The following is a 17,120-nucleotide window of genomic DNA, read 5'->3' as shown; positions in this document are numbered from 1 at the left end:
ATTTAGTAATACATTCTCTGTTGCGTGCCTTCTTCTCCATCTCCAAGCTCTGTGTTCATTCCTCCAACCCTAACTCCGACAATCCCCCCTCAATCTTCATGTATTAGTTAGTCATGGCTGTTTCCAGAAATTTCCACATAAAAACAGTCAGTGTGGCTAACTGGACAGGTGTCTGCGATGCAGATGGACTAATTAAACCTTTGATCTCTTCTCAGTTCTGCCACCATTGAAAGGCTTCCAATTCCAATCAGTCTGTAGTTGCTTACACACAAACAGTTGCAATCTCAAAAAGTTGTAGCACTTATTGCTAATCCTTGGGTTTAATCCATATCAAGAAAAATCTTTTGAAACCTAAGAAAAAGGCTGGAATCAGCCTAAAATATGATTTACAAAATTGTCTTCCTAATATTCCCGTGCAAGAGAAGGAATCCAACTTGAAATGAATCAAAAACTTCCATGGTGCTTGAAGACTGTACCATTAATCTTGTTTATCTCACCAGTAGAATGGGTCAGAAGCACTACTATTCGTGGCTTAACTAACAAAGAGTATTACAACTTAAAATCAGTTGGCAGAGGTTGAACCTGTAATTTGTCATGGGGGTAAATTCCACCAGCTTCCCACTCCCAGAAGCATTGTCCAGCTCTTGTGTATCAAGAGCGACTCTCCATACATTTCCGTCATTCCAGACAACAGCATCAATCACAGGTCCTTTATCATCATAATTCTGCATAAGAACCCCGCAGAAATTCAACAGAGACCTTATGGGAAAAGGTCACCTGTTTCCTAGTATTTTAAACTATCTCAACTCACATCATTCATCTTTTGAAGTAGCTCAAGTTGATTTTGCAAGTCTTCTCGTTCCCTCTTTAATGAGGCATCTGTAGGTTTTGGATATTTCTGGCAATTACATAAGAAGGTTATTACTGCCTCTGGAAGGGCTAAAGCTTAGTTCTCATTATCTAGACTCATTTTAATCGTCTTTCCGTTTCGACGGCACATTCAGGGAAGCAGTAGTTTCCTCCACACAGACACAGTGATAAAAATTTTGAGAAAAAAAAAGACGAAATGCTTTCTGAAGAACGGATTCCGTCACTCAAAGCCAACTCCTGACATTATTTACTATATTAAAGCAAGCCAATAGAACAATCTTGCAGATATTGAAGTCACCATGTATCTGACAGATTGCGAACTTACCAAATCAAACTCCAACATTTTCCTTAACACCACTGTCATAGCTTCCTTATGATGTTTCTCCCATGTCTTCTTTCTATCAAGCTGCAAAAGAAAAATGGCATAAAAAAAGCTTTCAAAGCTGAAACACGGTCTTGTAAATGGCAGTAATGATCCAGTTGAAATATAAGTTCGTCGCATTGCTTCAAATCCACAACAGAATTCTGCATCAACTCAAGTGATTGTTGCTTGAACTCAAAGACTTGCTACCAAGACAAAGCCCAATACTACAGGAACCCTTCAATTCACGCCAATCAGTAACCTGCTATATAAGATTTTGGAAAAAGATTTGTTCATGCTGAGCTGAATGGGAGGGCACCACGTGCCAACTGAAAATAAGAGAGAAGAGCAATCGTCCACGATTAGACCTGCAAAACTCAATACAATTCTTTAGTTTCTCTATCCGAGGATCAATCGGAGAGTAAATCCAAGGGTCATTCAATCATCTCATTCCGTATTGCAGCTCTTGATATTCCAGCGAGCAAAGTTAGCCATCACACCCAGACCATGTTGATCTTTAGAGGGGTCTCGATGCACTAAGATCACATACCCAGGCAATCTCACCAAGCTTGGAAGTATTGATGTAGCTTCTTTTGAGGTTATTTACGGCAAACCACGTTTTCCCCCAATCCTTCTCACCAAGGATAAGGTATTTGCAACTGATCAATTTGTTCGAGATCTGGATACCGCTTACACTCGAGTGAAGCGCGATCCTTAGATCACAAGAAAAGCATAATAAAGCAGAAGATAGACGTGTCACAAACTGCTGATGTGTCAAGCCACTAAAGAACGGAGCCAACCTGCAAATCCCGGCCGAGGGGCCTAAACCCTAAGAAGCAGTAGCAGAAGAAGTTCCCACCAACTTATGGGACCCCATCCGATGGGGCCGAGGGAACCTAAAGAGATTAAATAAAGCAAGACCACAAACACACACACTCTTCAACTCTCTTGCAGAGCTGATGACGTGACAGACTATACGGAAGACCCGAAATTTGTGTTGGACTGCTTACGTGGCAACCTCTACGGAATTCCCAGATTTTGCGCTGATTGTGATGGCGTGGTAGCTATACGGATTTCCGTAATTTGCACTGGCAGTTTTCCATGCCAGTTTTTGAGACCAGATGCTTTTGAGTTTGAAAGCTTTTCATGTGACTGCTTTTTTTCATGGCCAAGGGCCGTTAAATATGAGCCAAGTGCTCATTCTTTGGCATGCCTCCACATGAACATGCAGAGGATGGAGTACCGGCATTGTACTGAGTTCAAGCAATATAAAGAAATATCGAAAGGGGCGCCAACGTTTGGGACCAGAGCTCTCTTGGGGTGGAACTCCGCCACTCCTCATCTCACGTGTGGTGCATCTCTTTCAGTTCAGTTGTTATTTGAAGTGCTTAAAGTTGTTCAGTCTATTCTTTTCCGTTGGCACGTAGTGCCCGTTCCCGTGACAAGACATCATCGTGATCTCAAGTTAGTTGAAGGACAATTTGTTTTTCTAAAGTTTGACAAAGCTAAACTAAGGAAACAAGCCAATCTAACAGGAAAAGTGATGAAACTTTCCAACAAATATTATGGCATGTTTAAAATTAAAGATTAGATAAATGAAGTCACATTTTGATTGGATCTTCCACAGACTTGGAAAATCCATAATGCTTTTCACATGATTCTTCTACAAGCTTTTGCTGGCAAACAAACCTCCTGCTGAACCAATTAATGAAGATCCCCCCCCGAGCTAGATAAAACTTAAGAAATACTTCTTCCAGAGCAAATTATACACCATCAAGAACACCAACGAAAGTCTCGAAAGACTCATCATAGGTACTTAGTAAAGCTTAAGAATTACTCCCCTCTAGATGCTCATTGGATTGAAAGAATTGAAAGAATTAGAATTGAATGTAATATTTTTAGCTGGTACTCCAAATGAATAAAAATGATTTTGTGCACATAGAACAAATTTACGAATTTATCGGTACCAATTAATAATTTAACAGACGGATAAATTTTTCGGTGCAATGTAATTTATCGGTGTCCAGATAGTATGATAAGTAGAACAGTAGTCGGATGTAGCGCAGCACGTGAATAAAATGGTGTCCCCAGTTTGCTCAGAAAAGTCACGATTTAACATTTTTACTATGAGTGCCCAAGAAAATGGCCGGCCAAACACATATAAAAACGTCCTAGCGCGAGCACGCAGACTGAGCCGGGGGGAGGGGGCGTGAAAATAGCAGAGATAAATATGCTTTGGATTGGCTAGGCATTCACATTTCAACACTTGTTTTTTAACTTACGGGGTAAAAACCTTTAAAAACAAGTGGTCGAGCGAGTTTGAAACGGTCCAAGGTTAATAACAATAAAAACATGAACACGTAGCCTCGAGTTTTGGAAAATTTGAAGCATTGGCAAATTTACAAGCTCTCTCTCCACGTGCAACGCCACATGGTACAAAAAGAATCACACGTTATTGCATTAAGAAGGTACCCCTATCATTTTGCAGATGTTCTCCCAGTAGTTTACATTCACACAAAGAGCTCTCTCGTAGCTCTGAGTTCAGCCCCCTCTCTCTCTCTCACTGACGATTTCATGCTCTCGCTCTCTTGAAGGCTGTGCAAAGGCTACGAAGCGTGCAACAAAGGTGAAGGGCAGCCATAGGAACTTGTGTGCGTCTCTGTGGGGAATAGCCGCACTCAGACAAGCGTAGTACCAGCTGTCCATGCAAATTTTCAGCACTCACAAGTATCAAAAGCGATTTTCAGCCAAGGCATACTTGCTTGGGCATCCCCTAAGCGAGCAGTTAGGGACCTCTCTGGCCAAGACTAGAATGAAATAGACATAGCCGTTTTCGGCTACAGATATATCAAATTTAAGCCAATAGGCCCATGATTTACATGCATTTTTATGTGTCAGGATAGGCTCCGGGAGGGAGAACAGTGCAGGCTATTTCGGTTGTTTGTAAAAGTTCGGTACTAATCTCCTCAAGGGGAGGGGGGGAGGGGGGCAGGGACACATCTTGTGATCCCTAGTGCCGTGTTCTCTTTCTGCATTATTTTCTAAATATTGTTCCGTGTGGATTCCCATGTGACTTAATTGAAGAATCTCAAAAGTATTTATGTACACGCGTTCGAGCTGCGACATTTTCATGGACGAGGACATCTGCTACAGAACTCCAAGGTAGAATAGTATCTGGTCAGTATAGCATCCAACCACTATCCTCGAAAGACGTCCGGGAAGTACAATGTTGTCCGCTGAAAGTAAATCCAGCTCTATCAAGAACCTCCTCAACTCAACCGACTCACAGTCGCACAACCAACATTTGCGGAAAAAGGGCGGAGGGGGGACCAGCCCATCTTCCAGTTCCTAGTGCCGTGTTCTCTTTCTGCGTTATTTTTTGAGTATTGTTCTCTGTGGACTCCTACGTGACTTAATTCAATAATCTCAAAAGTATTTGCATGCACTCTTTCGTTTCGTGACACTTTCGTGGACGAGGACATCTGATACAGAACTCCACGGTGGAATAGTACCTCGCATGTGTACCATCCAACCACTACCCCCAAAAGACGTATAGGAAGTACAATGTTGCTAGTTGAAAGTAAATCAGCTCTATCAAGAGCCTCCTCAACTCAACCGACTCACACAAGTCGCACAACCAGCTTCTGCGAAAGGTACTATTGCTGACCGCTCCAACAGAATGCATCACAACTAAGGGTAAAGGCATAAACTATTGGTATCCGGATCATTTCCAAACTTTAGAGTGCTCCACCCTCGAGGAAAGAGTTGGAAACCTGCACCTCCAGTCATATACCACAAGCCAAAATCTCCAAGCTGCTACGCGAAGTCGAAAAAATGGGACAACTGAGGCTACTAAGAAATCAATTGTCCAAAGACAAAGAACCAAAGAACTGCACCAACCACCATATACAATGATGATGCAAATTGTATCTGAAGGAACTTCATCGGAATTGACAGTGAAACTCCTACTGATCTTCATTTGTATGGAACACATCCCGAGAGAATAACACCCAACTCTAAGAGAGTGAACAGGGAACAAACATCCAATAGAAAGGAGCACAAATCTGAGACTGCAAATAATACGGCAAGATCAAGAGACCCTACACCCAAGCTCTGCAAAAGAAGAACAAAGTGCTACAGAAAGCTACCAAATAGACTGTCAATCATGTCCGCTACACATGGAACCACTGGTATTGAAAGGAAGTAGTCCGCAAAAACTGACTCCCAAGCTGTCTCCATAACTCCCTTTGAAGGGCGAATACCCGGACCATGGATAATTGCCACAACTCATCAACAATCTCTACCTGTGTAACTGGATCACCCAAGGTAGGTGAATCTGAAAGGAAATAGACCTATGGAACCTAGATCACCCAAGGTAGGTGAATCGGAAAGGAAATATACGTGTGGAACCTAGAAACAAATCTCGGAGAACTAAGGTGTCTGTCTCCCCACTGTAAAGAATGCCGGCTAACAATAACTGATCCCTGGTCCGAGAAGGACCACTATCCACCTGTACGAAACAACATGCCATTCTAAGAATAAGGAAAGTAGGTGCGTCCTGGATGGTACAATCTGCAGGGATCAATCTAGAAGACAACACATAGGAAATACTATTGGGATGCACTGGAAAGAGCAACCGTCAGACCACAAATCTGAAAGACGAAGCAACCACCGAAGTGGCTAGAGAAGAACATCCACCAAGATAATAATTGCACTGTGGGCTAAAGCACACCATCCAAAGCCACAAGAAATGGGCAAGGAAACCAAGGACTAGAGCGCACCGTGCATAGTACTTCGCTTAATGGAGCACCGATAATCGATTTAAGATAATAACCTCGAGGCCCCCTCTGAAAGAGAAGTATGCTCAAAAGTACGCTATGAGGTAACAACTAACTCAACTCGTCGTCGAAATAGAGCAAACACTGTCATTCAAAGCTCCAGAGCTAAAGCCCGAGAACCCCCCCCCCCCCCCCCTTCCCCCCCGAAAGGAAGCCCCATTCCCACTCAATCCTGAGAAAAGAGGAATAAGTACCAACAAAAAGAAATATGAGACAACCTGGATTAAAATCGGTAAACTCGTAGTGCTCAGAATAGGAAAACATGAAAGGTCGTCACCTAAGGATCATGTTTACCAAAGAAGCCGTCAGGGTCCAAAAAAGAACCTAGCTACTCAAGCAAACTCCTTGAGACCATACCAAATGTCCACCACTCCTCTGCATGTACCAAGATCAAACCTATACGTACAATCCAGTACAATATGCCAAACTGCATACAAACTCGGAAGAGCACATATACTCCCACTAAAGTAATCTCCACCAAAACTATCCTTTGTACTTGAGTTGAAGAGAACATACCCACAACTAAACTGTGCAACCAATACACAACATCACACCAATACTCAAGGGAAGAGTAAAGGAACCGGCTCCAGGAACTGCAACAAGGCCATGAAGAACGTTGGGGCTGATCTGTAACATGCCAGAAAGCTGGGCAAAAAACTGCAAGGAAAAACAACCTGCTATACTTTCAAGCTGTAGCCAGATCTGCACCCAAGGAACTGCCCCCAAGGTTGGAGCTCTCCAAACGGATGTATGGAAGAAGCATCCAAATGTTATTGACTGCGGGAGTACGAACTAGATGTTCGCACTAGCTGTTGACACTGCGTGCAAATAAAGGATCTCAACAAATCTCTTGTCTACCATCAAGAAAACCGCCAATAAAAGGTTGCAAACCTCTCCCAAAAATGGAGCCAACTGACAACTCCCCAAAAAAAACAATCCAATCTCTAATGCCTCTCTTTAGGAGGTCCTACAAGCTCCCCTGAAACCAGTTGTGCAATCTCACAAGTCCGTGCGCAATGCTTGAAAGTCCTAAAACTCTGGCATCTTACATGGCCATCTTCCATCAACATTTGAGCCAGAAAACTGCCAAAATCTCTAAAGCATGGTGTGCTATCCTTCACATAAACAAACTGACCATAGTCAAGTAAATAAGCCCACAAACAAGGTCAAAAAGTTTTCAAGAAGTCCTGAGCTACTCGCCTACTGAAGTCTTTACTCTATAGTATGATCTCTGTATGAGTACAACTATACCCTGTCTCACTGTAAACTGAATAAAACAAATAGGGACTTAACGTAACTGCTTTGGCCAACGTTCAAAGCACTCAACCAGTCCCACTCGAGCTCAGCAAGTAGTCCCACATATCCATAGAGCATCCTATTATAGGAGTCTACTGTGTCCCAATTTCTTCAAAACAAAGCACTGCCCGTGAATTTTAAACGAAAATGGCGAAAGATTCTAGGACTGCAAACCCAAGGATACAATAATGCCACAATAAAAGCTATAAATTCACGTTCCGACAACAATGGATATACACTTCAGCAGTGTAAGAAGAACAGGGTAATTGTTTCACACCAGCACCATACATGGTTATATATTCAGAACACAGTATCACCTTGGTTCTAATTGCAAAAAAACATGACAATCTCACCTTCAATCTGGACACTAGTGTCTCCGTGAACAACTCATAAGCTAGCTTATAACCTACATGCCATTCTCCAGAAGGGTTGACCCAGGCTAAATTCACCTGCAAAATACCCCCTGCAGAAAAAGGCAACAGGAAGGCAATGCTCTCTCTCTCTCTCTCTCTCTCTCTCTCTCTCTCTCTCTCTCTCTCTCTCTCTCTCTCTCGCTCTCTCTCTCTCTCTCTCTCTCTCTCTCTCTCTCTCTCTCTCTCTCTCTCTCTATGCGTCTTCATGTGCAATGGATCTATGCGTCTTGATGTGGGTGCTTTTGAGGATAGCTTTACTGGAAGAGACATCATCTTCTACTCTGAGACACACCAGGCCCCTGGGCAATCCATGCCTCACATCAGTGGATATAGGTGGGAGTCAGACTACAGACAGGAGACACGCTCAGAGCACAGAGGGCGGGGCTCGGGAGGAGTGGCAGTGTTATTTAGAGAGGATCTGCAGCCACTGATACATATAGCCCGCAGATACATATAGCCCGCAGGGACGAGCAGGCTAGGTACATGTGGGTGAGACTGAAAGCAGAGACAGGCAGATACCTCTATCTAGCTATTTGTTACTTCCCCCCGAGTACATCAGTTTATGCACCACCCAGAGGACAGTCCCCTTTCTCTATTTTGGATGATGACATATGGAAGTTCTCTAGGGACGGTGACATTATCATCCTCGGGGACTTCAATGCTAGGACTGCCCATCACCAGGCAGTGTTTTATGATACTTCAGAGGAGATGCTAAGAGAGATAGATGTGGCAGAGACGGGCCTTTCCAGACTCTCACACGATATGGAATATACTGAGTATGGGCGACACCTGATAGACATGGGCACTGCACATGGATTGGCCATCTTGAACGGCCTACAGAGATTTCCTGCTGCGGGAGGTTTTACATGCTTCCCACATAGACATGGAGCCAGCACGGTGGGCTGTCATGGCACAACCGAATCTCATCTCTAGTATCGAGGATCTCACAGTTGGGCCCAGACCGGTCAGGGTGGCGGTGGATCTCACAGTTGGGCCCAGACCGGTCGGTGTGGCGGTGGATCCTGCTCTGGTGTCAATGACCATCTCCTTCCATTTCAGTGCAGCACACAGGCCACGAGTAGCAGCCCCTACTCGCTACACATTCACAAGGGAGACGGACTCGGTATACATGGACGGAATCTACAGACGCTTATGCACTGAGGACCCGAGGCGACCTCTGGAGGAGCTAACTACTATACTGACACAGACATTACATGAGGCAGTAGCTGAAGCATACCCACACACCCAGCCTGAGCAGAGCCGCCGATTTGGGAGCATGCCTCAGAACAGCTGGTACGATGAGCAGTGCCGCCAGACTAGAGCCAGACTTCAGAGGGAGGTGCTGTTGGGGGGCGTCACTCACAGACAGTCACAGATTGACTTCCGACGCCTAGTGCGGCGGAAGAAGAGGGCTTTTTTGGCTAGACTCGAGCAGGATCTATATTAGCTATTCTTGAGTCAAGACTCGCGTGAGGCGTGGCGGCTTTTTCATGAGCAGTACCCCTCCCCCGCTATTTCCTCCACAGAGACCTGGGGTCAGTACGCATCATCTTTGTACACAGTACCTGGACAACCGCCCTTGCCCAACCCACCCAACCCATGCCCGCATACATGTGTCTTTTTCACTGCTGAGATGGTGAAGAAAGCCATTCACAGGATGAAGACTGGGAGAGCATATGATCATGAGGGCCTAGTAGCTGAGCATTTCATGCATGCCAAAGACCTACTAGCAGAGCTTCTAGCAGTTATGTTTAACCGTGCCATGTGTGAGGGCCTACCGGACACTTGGAGCCTATCTACAATCGTACCTATCTTCAAATCAGGAGACCCCATGGAGCCTGGGAATTATCGCAATATTATGATTGGGCACACACTGGCACGGTTGTATGCATCCATTCTTGAGCAACAGCTGAGTAGATGGGCAGAGAGGGAAGGAATACGTGCAACTGGGCAGGCAGGATTCAAGAGAGGCTTCTCTACTCTCGACCATATCCTAACACTCAGGGCCATCATCGAGGAAGGCACATCTCATGGGAGACGGATCTATTGTAGCTTTGTGGACTTCCGCAAAGCTTTCGACACGGTACCCAGAGCTAGACTGATGCGCACATTACAGGAAATGGGAGTACCCACAGAACTCATTTGGGGGATCATGGCATTGTACAGATCAGTAGTAGAAGGGACTTTCTACACCGGTTCACTCCACTATTGGGGTGAAGCAGGGCTGCCTACTCTCTCCCACTCTTTTCGGTATGTATGTGGATGAGATTTCTGACTACATTGACAACGATGGGGATAAAGGTGCTCAGTTGGCAGGGACATGGATTCCACTTTTGTTATATGCTGATGACATAGTGTTGATCTCCGAATCCCCAGAGGGAATGCAACGTCAATTGGATGCTCTGCATACGTTTGCCCACGAAAGTGGTTTGTCTGTCAACCTGGGTAAAACCAAGGTTATGGTGTTTAATACCACCCCACAGTGGATCAGGAGGTCAGCACCTACACTCACTTACGGCTAAGAGACAGTGGAGTACACAGACGCTTACACTTACCTTGGAGTGGTTTTTAGCGGACCTACATTCTCACTCAGAAGAGCAGCAGAAACCAGACTTACTAGAGCCCACGTGGCATTGGGTAGATTGGAGAGGATGTGTTCGCAGGTTCAGTTTCAGGAGCCCCGGACGAAGCTCTGGCTCTTTGACACCTTGGTGGCTTCAGCATTGCTCTATGGAACCGAGATATGGGGACCTTCACTGAATCACCACGGGAGGACGGGTCGCTCAGACGGATGGGGGAACATGGAGAAACCTCTCGTCTCTATGATCTCGCGGCTCATTAGAGCCAAGGCATCAGTACCATGGGCCATTATCCGAGCAGAGCTAGCGGCCCCCCCACTTGTGGTGGAGGCGCTCACCAGATCAGTCTCCTTCATAAACCGCACATGGGAACTTCCTAGAGACAGATATGCTCGCATAGCACTTGAATCCTCTCAATAGTTAGCCATACAAGGAGATACAACATGCTGGTATGGGGAGATGACATCATGGTTTCAGGAACATGGGTTCAGCATAGACCGGCTGCCACCATTCCATTACTCATTGGATGCACCATCTCTCACCCTTACACAATCAGAGATCACCAAGCTCATACGCCAAGACCTGACCCAGCTAGACACCAGAAGGACATGGATACAACCAGCACAAGAAGCCCCTCTCGCTCCCTCCCACTCCCTGCACCCGCACGCGCTACCCCCTCCCCTGCTCGCGCTGCTGCTGCCCCCCCCCCCCCCCCCCCCCCCCCCCCCCCCCCCCCCCCGCCCTGCTGCTCCCTCGCCCTCTCCCTGCAACCCCGGGCCCCAACCAAGCGTAGAGAGAGAAAGGGCACGTGCATAGAAAGAGGCAGGGAAAAAATGCACGGAGAGAGAGAGAGAGAGAGATGAATAGCGTAGAGAGAGAACGCGTAGAGAGAGTCTCTGGCTGCGTAGAGAGAGAAAGCGAGAGAAGGAAAAAAAAATCATGCACACGTAGAGAGAGAGCCTCTTCCCGCGTACAGAGAAATAGAAGGGGGGGGGGGGGGGGGGGGGGGGGGGGGGGGGGGGGGGATAAAAACTTCTACCTTCCCCCCGCCGCTTTTGCGACCTTCAGTCATGAGGAAACAAAATGGCAAGGATGACCCTATGGAGGATGCAATTCAAAAATGCAAAGAAGAAATGAGCGAGTCCATTAACAAGATCAATCGCCACCTCCTAGCTACTAATAATGCACTCGACGAGCGCGTGGCAGCACAGGAAAGCACGATACATACACTCGAGAGTCGTGTGAAGGCCCAAGATGAGGAAATCGCACTACTCAAGAAAGAGCTTGCAAAGGTGCAATCGCAAAATGTCCTCAAAGATGGAGAGTTCAACCCTCAGTCATTGAAGAGCTTAACACAATTAAAGAATAGGTGCAAGCCATCAAACAAGGTGAGAAGCAACAAAAAGAAATGACGACCTCGTGGGTAGAGGTCATTACAAAGACCCAACAAAAAGCAAAAAAGGCCGAAAAATGGATCGAGATTGTCAAGAAAGGGAAGGGCAAGGAAATAACCCCCACCCCAAGGGCCCACACCAACCATCATTAACTTGACACTAGAAGAGGAACAAAGGAGACGTGTGCGGGCCTTACACGTAAGGATATGCGGCCTCAGAAACCAAGATAATGTGGATGAAGAGGTGAAAGAACTCATGACTCTGGTGGGGGTTAACGAGCAGACGCATACGAGGGCTTGGAGAGTGGGCAATAAGAAAAATGGGAGCAACGGAGAAACCTCATAAGAAAGGGCACTCATCCTCCGTTTCCCCTCCATGGAAGTGAAGAAGGACTGCTTGAAGAAGAGACCGACTCTAAAGAAGACTAGCAACGGAGAAACCTCATAAGAAGGGCACTCATCCTCCGTTTCTCCTCCATGGAAGTGAAGAAGGACTTCTTGAAGAAGAGACCGACTCTAAAGAAGACTAGCATCTTTCTTGGAGATGACCTCACCCTCTCGCAGATTGCTCATATGCAAGTAATGCTAGAAATCAAAGCAGCAAGGAAAAAAGAGAAGATTGCTTTTTACAGGGATGGAAGGGTGGTGATATTGGAGCGACACTCCACATGACGGTGCGAGACCTATGGGACCACACTAAAGATGGCAACCTGGAGTTGTAATGGGTTACTCCGTCTTGATGTAGGTGCCTTTGAGGAAAGCTTCACAGGGAGGGACATCATTTTCTACTCTGAGACGCATCAAGCCCCTGGGCAATCCATGCCACAGGTGAGCGGATATAGATGGGAGACAGCCTGCAGACAGGAGACCAGATCGGAGGATCGAGGACGGGGCTCAGGGGGAGTGGCAGTTCTAATTAGGGAGGAGCTGCAGCCATTGATATATATAGCGCGCAAGGATGAACAAGCTAGGTACATGTGGGTGAGGCTCAGGGCAGAGACGGGCAGATACCTCTACATTGCTATCTGTTACTTTTCTCCTAGTACATCAGTATATGCATCACCTACAGGGCAGTCCCCCTTTGCTATTTCGGATAATGTCATATGGGAGTTTTCCAAAGATGTTGACATTATCATACTAGGGGACTTCAATGCTAGGACTGCCCATCACCAAACAATATTTTATGATGCTTCCAAGGAAATGCTTAGGGAGCTGGACGTGACAGAGATGGGCCTATCCAAAATATTACAAGATGAGGAATACACAAAGTATGGCAGATACTTGATAGATATGGGAATTGCACATAGATTGGCCATTTTGAATGGCCTACAAAGATTTTCAATAGCTGGAGGTTTTACTTGCTTTCCACACAGACATGGTGCTAGCACGGTGGATTATGTTATGGCCCAACCAGGTCTCATTCCATTCTTTCAAAATTTCATGGTGGGCACTAGGCCAGTGGGAGTAGGAGTTGATCATGCTATCTTGTCCTTCACCCTGACGTTTCATAGAGCACAGCTCCATTAGGAGAGGTCCCCACACACACTCGGTATACCTTCATGAGAGGGAGACGGATCCTGTGTATATAGATGAGATATACAAGTAGATATGCACTCAGGAGCCGGGACGGCCACTGGCTGAACTCACTCAGATACTGACAAAGACGCTCCATGCTGCAGCATGAGAGGCATACCCCCACAGCCAGCCTACACGGAGACGATATAGGAGCATGCCCCAGAACAGTTGGTATGATGAGGAGTGTAGAGAGACGAGGATCAAATTACAGAGGGAAAGGCTCATGGGTATTACCACACATAGACAGTCACGGATTATCTTTCGCCACCTAGTGCAACGAAAGAAAAGGGCTTATCTATCTCAGCTAGAACAGGATCAGTATTAGCTATTTATGAGCCAAGACTCGGGCGAAGCATGGAGGCTATTCCACGAGCATTCACCACTACCAACGGTCACATCCACAAAGACATGGGGGGAATATGCCACATCTCTCTATACAGCACCACCTTTGCTGGACCCACTAGAGACATGCACGGAGACATGTTCTTTCTTTACTGCCGAGAGGGTAAAGAAAGCCATTACAAGATGAAGACAAGGAGAGCACGTGATCATGATGGTTTGGTAGCAGAGCACTTTATCCATACCAGAGATATGCTTGCAGATCTCCTTGCTATCATGTTTAGTCGAGCCATGTAGGAAGGCTTCCATGAAACTTCGAGTATGTCTACGATTGTGCCTCTTTTCAAATCAGGAGATCCCATGATTCCTGGGAATTATCGCACCATCATGGTTGGTCACACATTAGCTAGGCTGTATGCATCCGTTCTTGAGCAAGACCTGAGTAGATGGGCAGAGAAAGAGGCCATACAAGCACCAGGGCAAGCAGGATTCAGGAGAGTTTTCTCCACTCTTGACCAAATTCTGACACTCAAAGCTATTATTGAGGAGGGTAGACACCATGGCAAGAGGATCTATTGTAGCTTTGTGGATTTCCGCAAAGCTTTGGACACAGTACTGAGAGCCAGACTTATACGCAAACTACAAGACATGGGTGTGCCTACAGAGTTTATCTGGGGTATTCTGACTTTATACACGACAGTGATGGGGCGGGTACGCACTACTGAGGGAATGTCTAACATGGTCCACTCCACTATTGGAGTAAAGTAGGGATGCCCCCTATCTCCGACTCTTTTGGGATGTATGTGGATGAGTTTTTGGACTATGTCGAGCGTCAGGGAGATAGAGGGGCTCAGCTAGCAGGGACATGGATTCCGTTGTTACTATATGCTGATGATATTGTGTTGATTTCTGACACTCTAGAGGGGATGCAGCGTCATTTGGATGCTTTGCATACATTTGCTCATGACAGTGGATTGTCTATCAACCTGGGGAAAACCAAGGTTATAGTGTTCAACACCACACCACAGTGGGTCAGGAGGTCAGCACCCACATTTACGTATGGCTAGGAGACTGTGGAGTACACACATGCATACAATTGGGGTAGTCTTCGGTGGACCGATGTTTTCACTGAGGAGAGCATCAGAGACTAGACCGACAAGAGTATATGCAGCCTTGGGAGGACTCGAGAGGATGTGTTCGCAAGTTCAATTTCAGGAACCGCGAACAAAGCTCTGGCTTTTTGACACTCTAGTGACTTCAGCTCTGCTCTATGGAGTTCAAGTATGGGGACCCTCAGTAGACCACCATGGGAGATCTGGCAACACAGATGGATGGAGATGTATGGAGATGCCTTTGGTCTCTATGATCGCTCGGATGATTCAGGCTAAGGCATCAGTACCACATGAGATTATCCAAGCCGAGCTACCCCCCCCCAATCGTGGTGGAGGCATTGACTAGATCACTATCCTTTATACATGGTTTATGGGATCTCCCCAGGGATAGTTACGCTCGGCTTGACCCTGGAGTCATCTCGACAACTAGCGCTACAAGGCAATACAGCATGCTGGTATGGAGAGATGACAGCGTGGTTTCAGTCACATGGTTTCAATACGCCCTGGATGCACCCTCCTTGTCTCTCACACAAACAGAGATCACCATACTCATACGCCAAGATCTGATTCAGCTAGATACCAGGAGCACATGGATACAGCCGACACAAGAGTTGGGCACGAAAACGGCCTCCTACAAAGAGCACCTTCTCCAACTCATGGAGGACGGTTTTGTGACTAGGCGTACATACATGGATACGCACTTATCTAATGGGATACGATGCTCTATTGGGCAGATACGCACTTCCTCACATCAGCTCCAGATCGAGATTGGCTGATTCCGAGGGGTGCCAACAGAGGCCAAGATATGTCACTTTTGTAACTTAGAGCCAGAGACAAAGCTGCACTACATATGTCATTGCCCGGCGTACTATGAGATACGTGGCCGCTTCCACTGCCTGTTCAGAAAAGGTTTCGGACCATTTTCTAGAGTCATAGATACAAGGATCAAACATGTCTCGGATTGTTCCTGCTAGAGCTGCGCAGACTTAGGGAGAGCTTGTTGAGGGCATCAAGGGCAAGGCAGTCTCAGAGATGAATCACAAATTTCTTTACACCAGCCAGGGGAGAGCTAGAGGAGCAGTTATCACAGCAGATCTCAGAGCCCACCCACACTAGAGGTACGTTGCTTGACCGAGCCACTGAGCTAGGCTTATCCAGACGCCCGCGACCTCGGGGGTTCTCTCACCACCGACGGAGGTTGTAGCAGAAGATACAGATCACTTTAGCTCGACGTGCCAGATGGCCAAGCAGAGTACTGACCATGGAGGAGGTTGATGAGATTCTACATTGACAGATGAGAGATTTCATTTGAACCAACCAACCTCCCCCCCCCCCCCCTTTCCCCTTTATCTCGTCTCAATTCCGAATCAGCTTCAGACCCATTTCCTTTTTCCTTGGTGTATTTTAGTGTTAGTTCTTTGTAATTTCCGTACTCAAACATGATATCCGATTCACCAATTGTAACTTTTTGGTCTCATAGGTCATTTTGGCCTTTCAAAGACGTTAATATAACATTTCATTTCATCTCTCTCTCTCTCTCTCTCTCTCTCTCTCTCTCTCTCTCTCTCTCTCTCTCTCTCTCTCTCTCTCTCTCTCTCTCTCTAACGCATCGGCAAAGTGCCAACGGCTTCCCCCACGTGTAAGAAGACACATCCCCCGCCGGCCGCCCACAAAGCCTCTTTCATGCGGACAAGGAAGAGAAATTCGGCAAATGAGAAGGAAATGAGAGAATGGAGAAATGAAGTGGAAGAGTGGAGGAAGGAGAGAAGCACTATTCTTCAAAGATGGACCGAAGAAAGAGATGGCATGCGTAAGAGGATCGCTTCACTCGAGGAGAAAGTGGTCATCCAAGATTCCATCATCTGAAATCTACAACCAAAAAGTGGGCGGCTCGAAGAAGGCGAAATTCAGCCATTCATGATGGAAGATTGAATACCATGAGAGAAGAAATACGGGTTATAAAGGAAGGTGAGGAGAAGAAGACATGGGCCGCGGTCATCTCCGCAACACAAAAGAAAGTAGAGGAGGCCGAAAAATGGATTGAGGTTGCCTAGAAAGGGAAAGGTAAGAAAGCTCCTTGTACACCCACTCTTATTAACATGACCCTCGAAGAGGAACAAAGGAGGGCATGGAGAGTGGGCAAGAAGAGTAATGGCCCGCGAGAATCTTCAAAAGGGAGAGCTCTCTTACTACGCTTCCCCTCCTTGGAAGAGAAGAAGGAATTCTCGAGAAAGAGGCCTACTCTCAAGAAGACACGTATTTTCCTCAGTGATGATCTCACTCTCTCACATCTTGGGCATATAATATAAGTTGTCACAAACTACTGACGTGTCAAGTCAGTAAA

General features: G+C 46.3%; 1 protein-coding gene across 2 annotated transcripts in view; it reads right to left on the bottom strand.

The window, feature by feature from the left end:
* Positions 1-17,120, bottom strand: part of TPP2 (tripeptidyl peptidase ii) — a 182,669-nt gene that overhangs the window by 110,671 nt on the left and 54,878 nt on the right. For both annotated transcript variants that reach the window (XR_015190167.1, XM_086528335.1), the window contains exons 4-7: positions 7,719-7,828; positions 1,196-1,276; positions 812-898; positions 583-725 (exon numbers count right to left, since the gene is read on the bottom strand). Coding sequence is in view for 1 of the 2 variants with exons in the window: in XM_086528335.1 (XP_086384461.1) it covers positions 583-725; positions 812-898; positions 1,196-1,276; positions 7,719-7,828 (421 nt within the window). In the remaining variant the exon portion in view is untranslated. The remainder of the gene's footprint in view (positions 1-582; positions 726-811; positions 899-1,195; positions 1,277-7,718; positions 7,829-17,120) is intronic.

The sequence above is a fragment of the Adiantum capillus-veneris genome, chromosome 14, assembly GCF_014529385.1.
Source record: "Adiantum capillus-veneris isolate H3 chromosome 14, ASM1452938v2, whole genome shotgun sequence".
NCBI lineage: Eukaryota > Viridiplantae > Streptophyta > Polypodiopsida > Polypodiales > Pteridaceae > Adiantum > Adiantum capillus-veneris.
The sequence above is the reverse complement of the archived record's forward strand: the minus strand, read 5'-3'. Positions and strand labels throughout refer to the sequence as shown.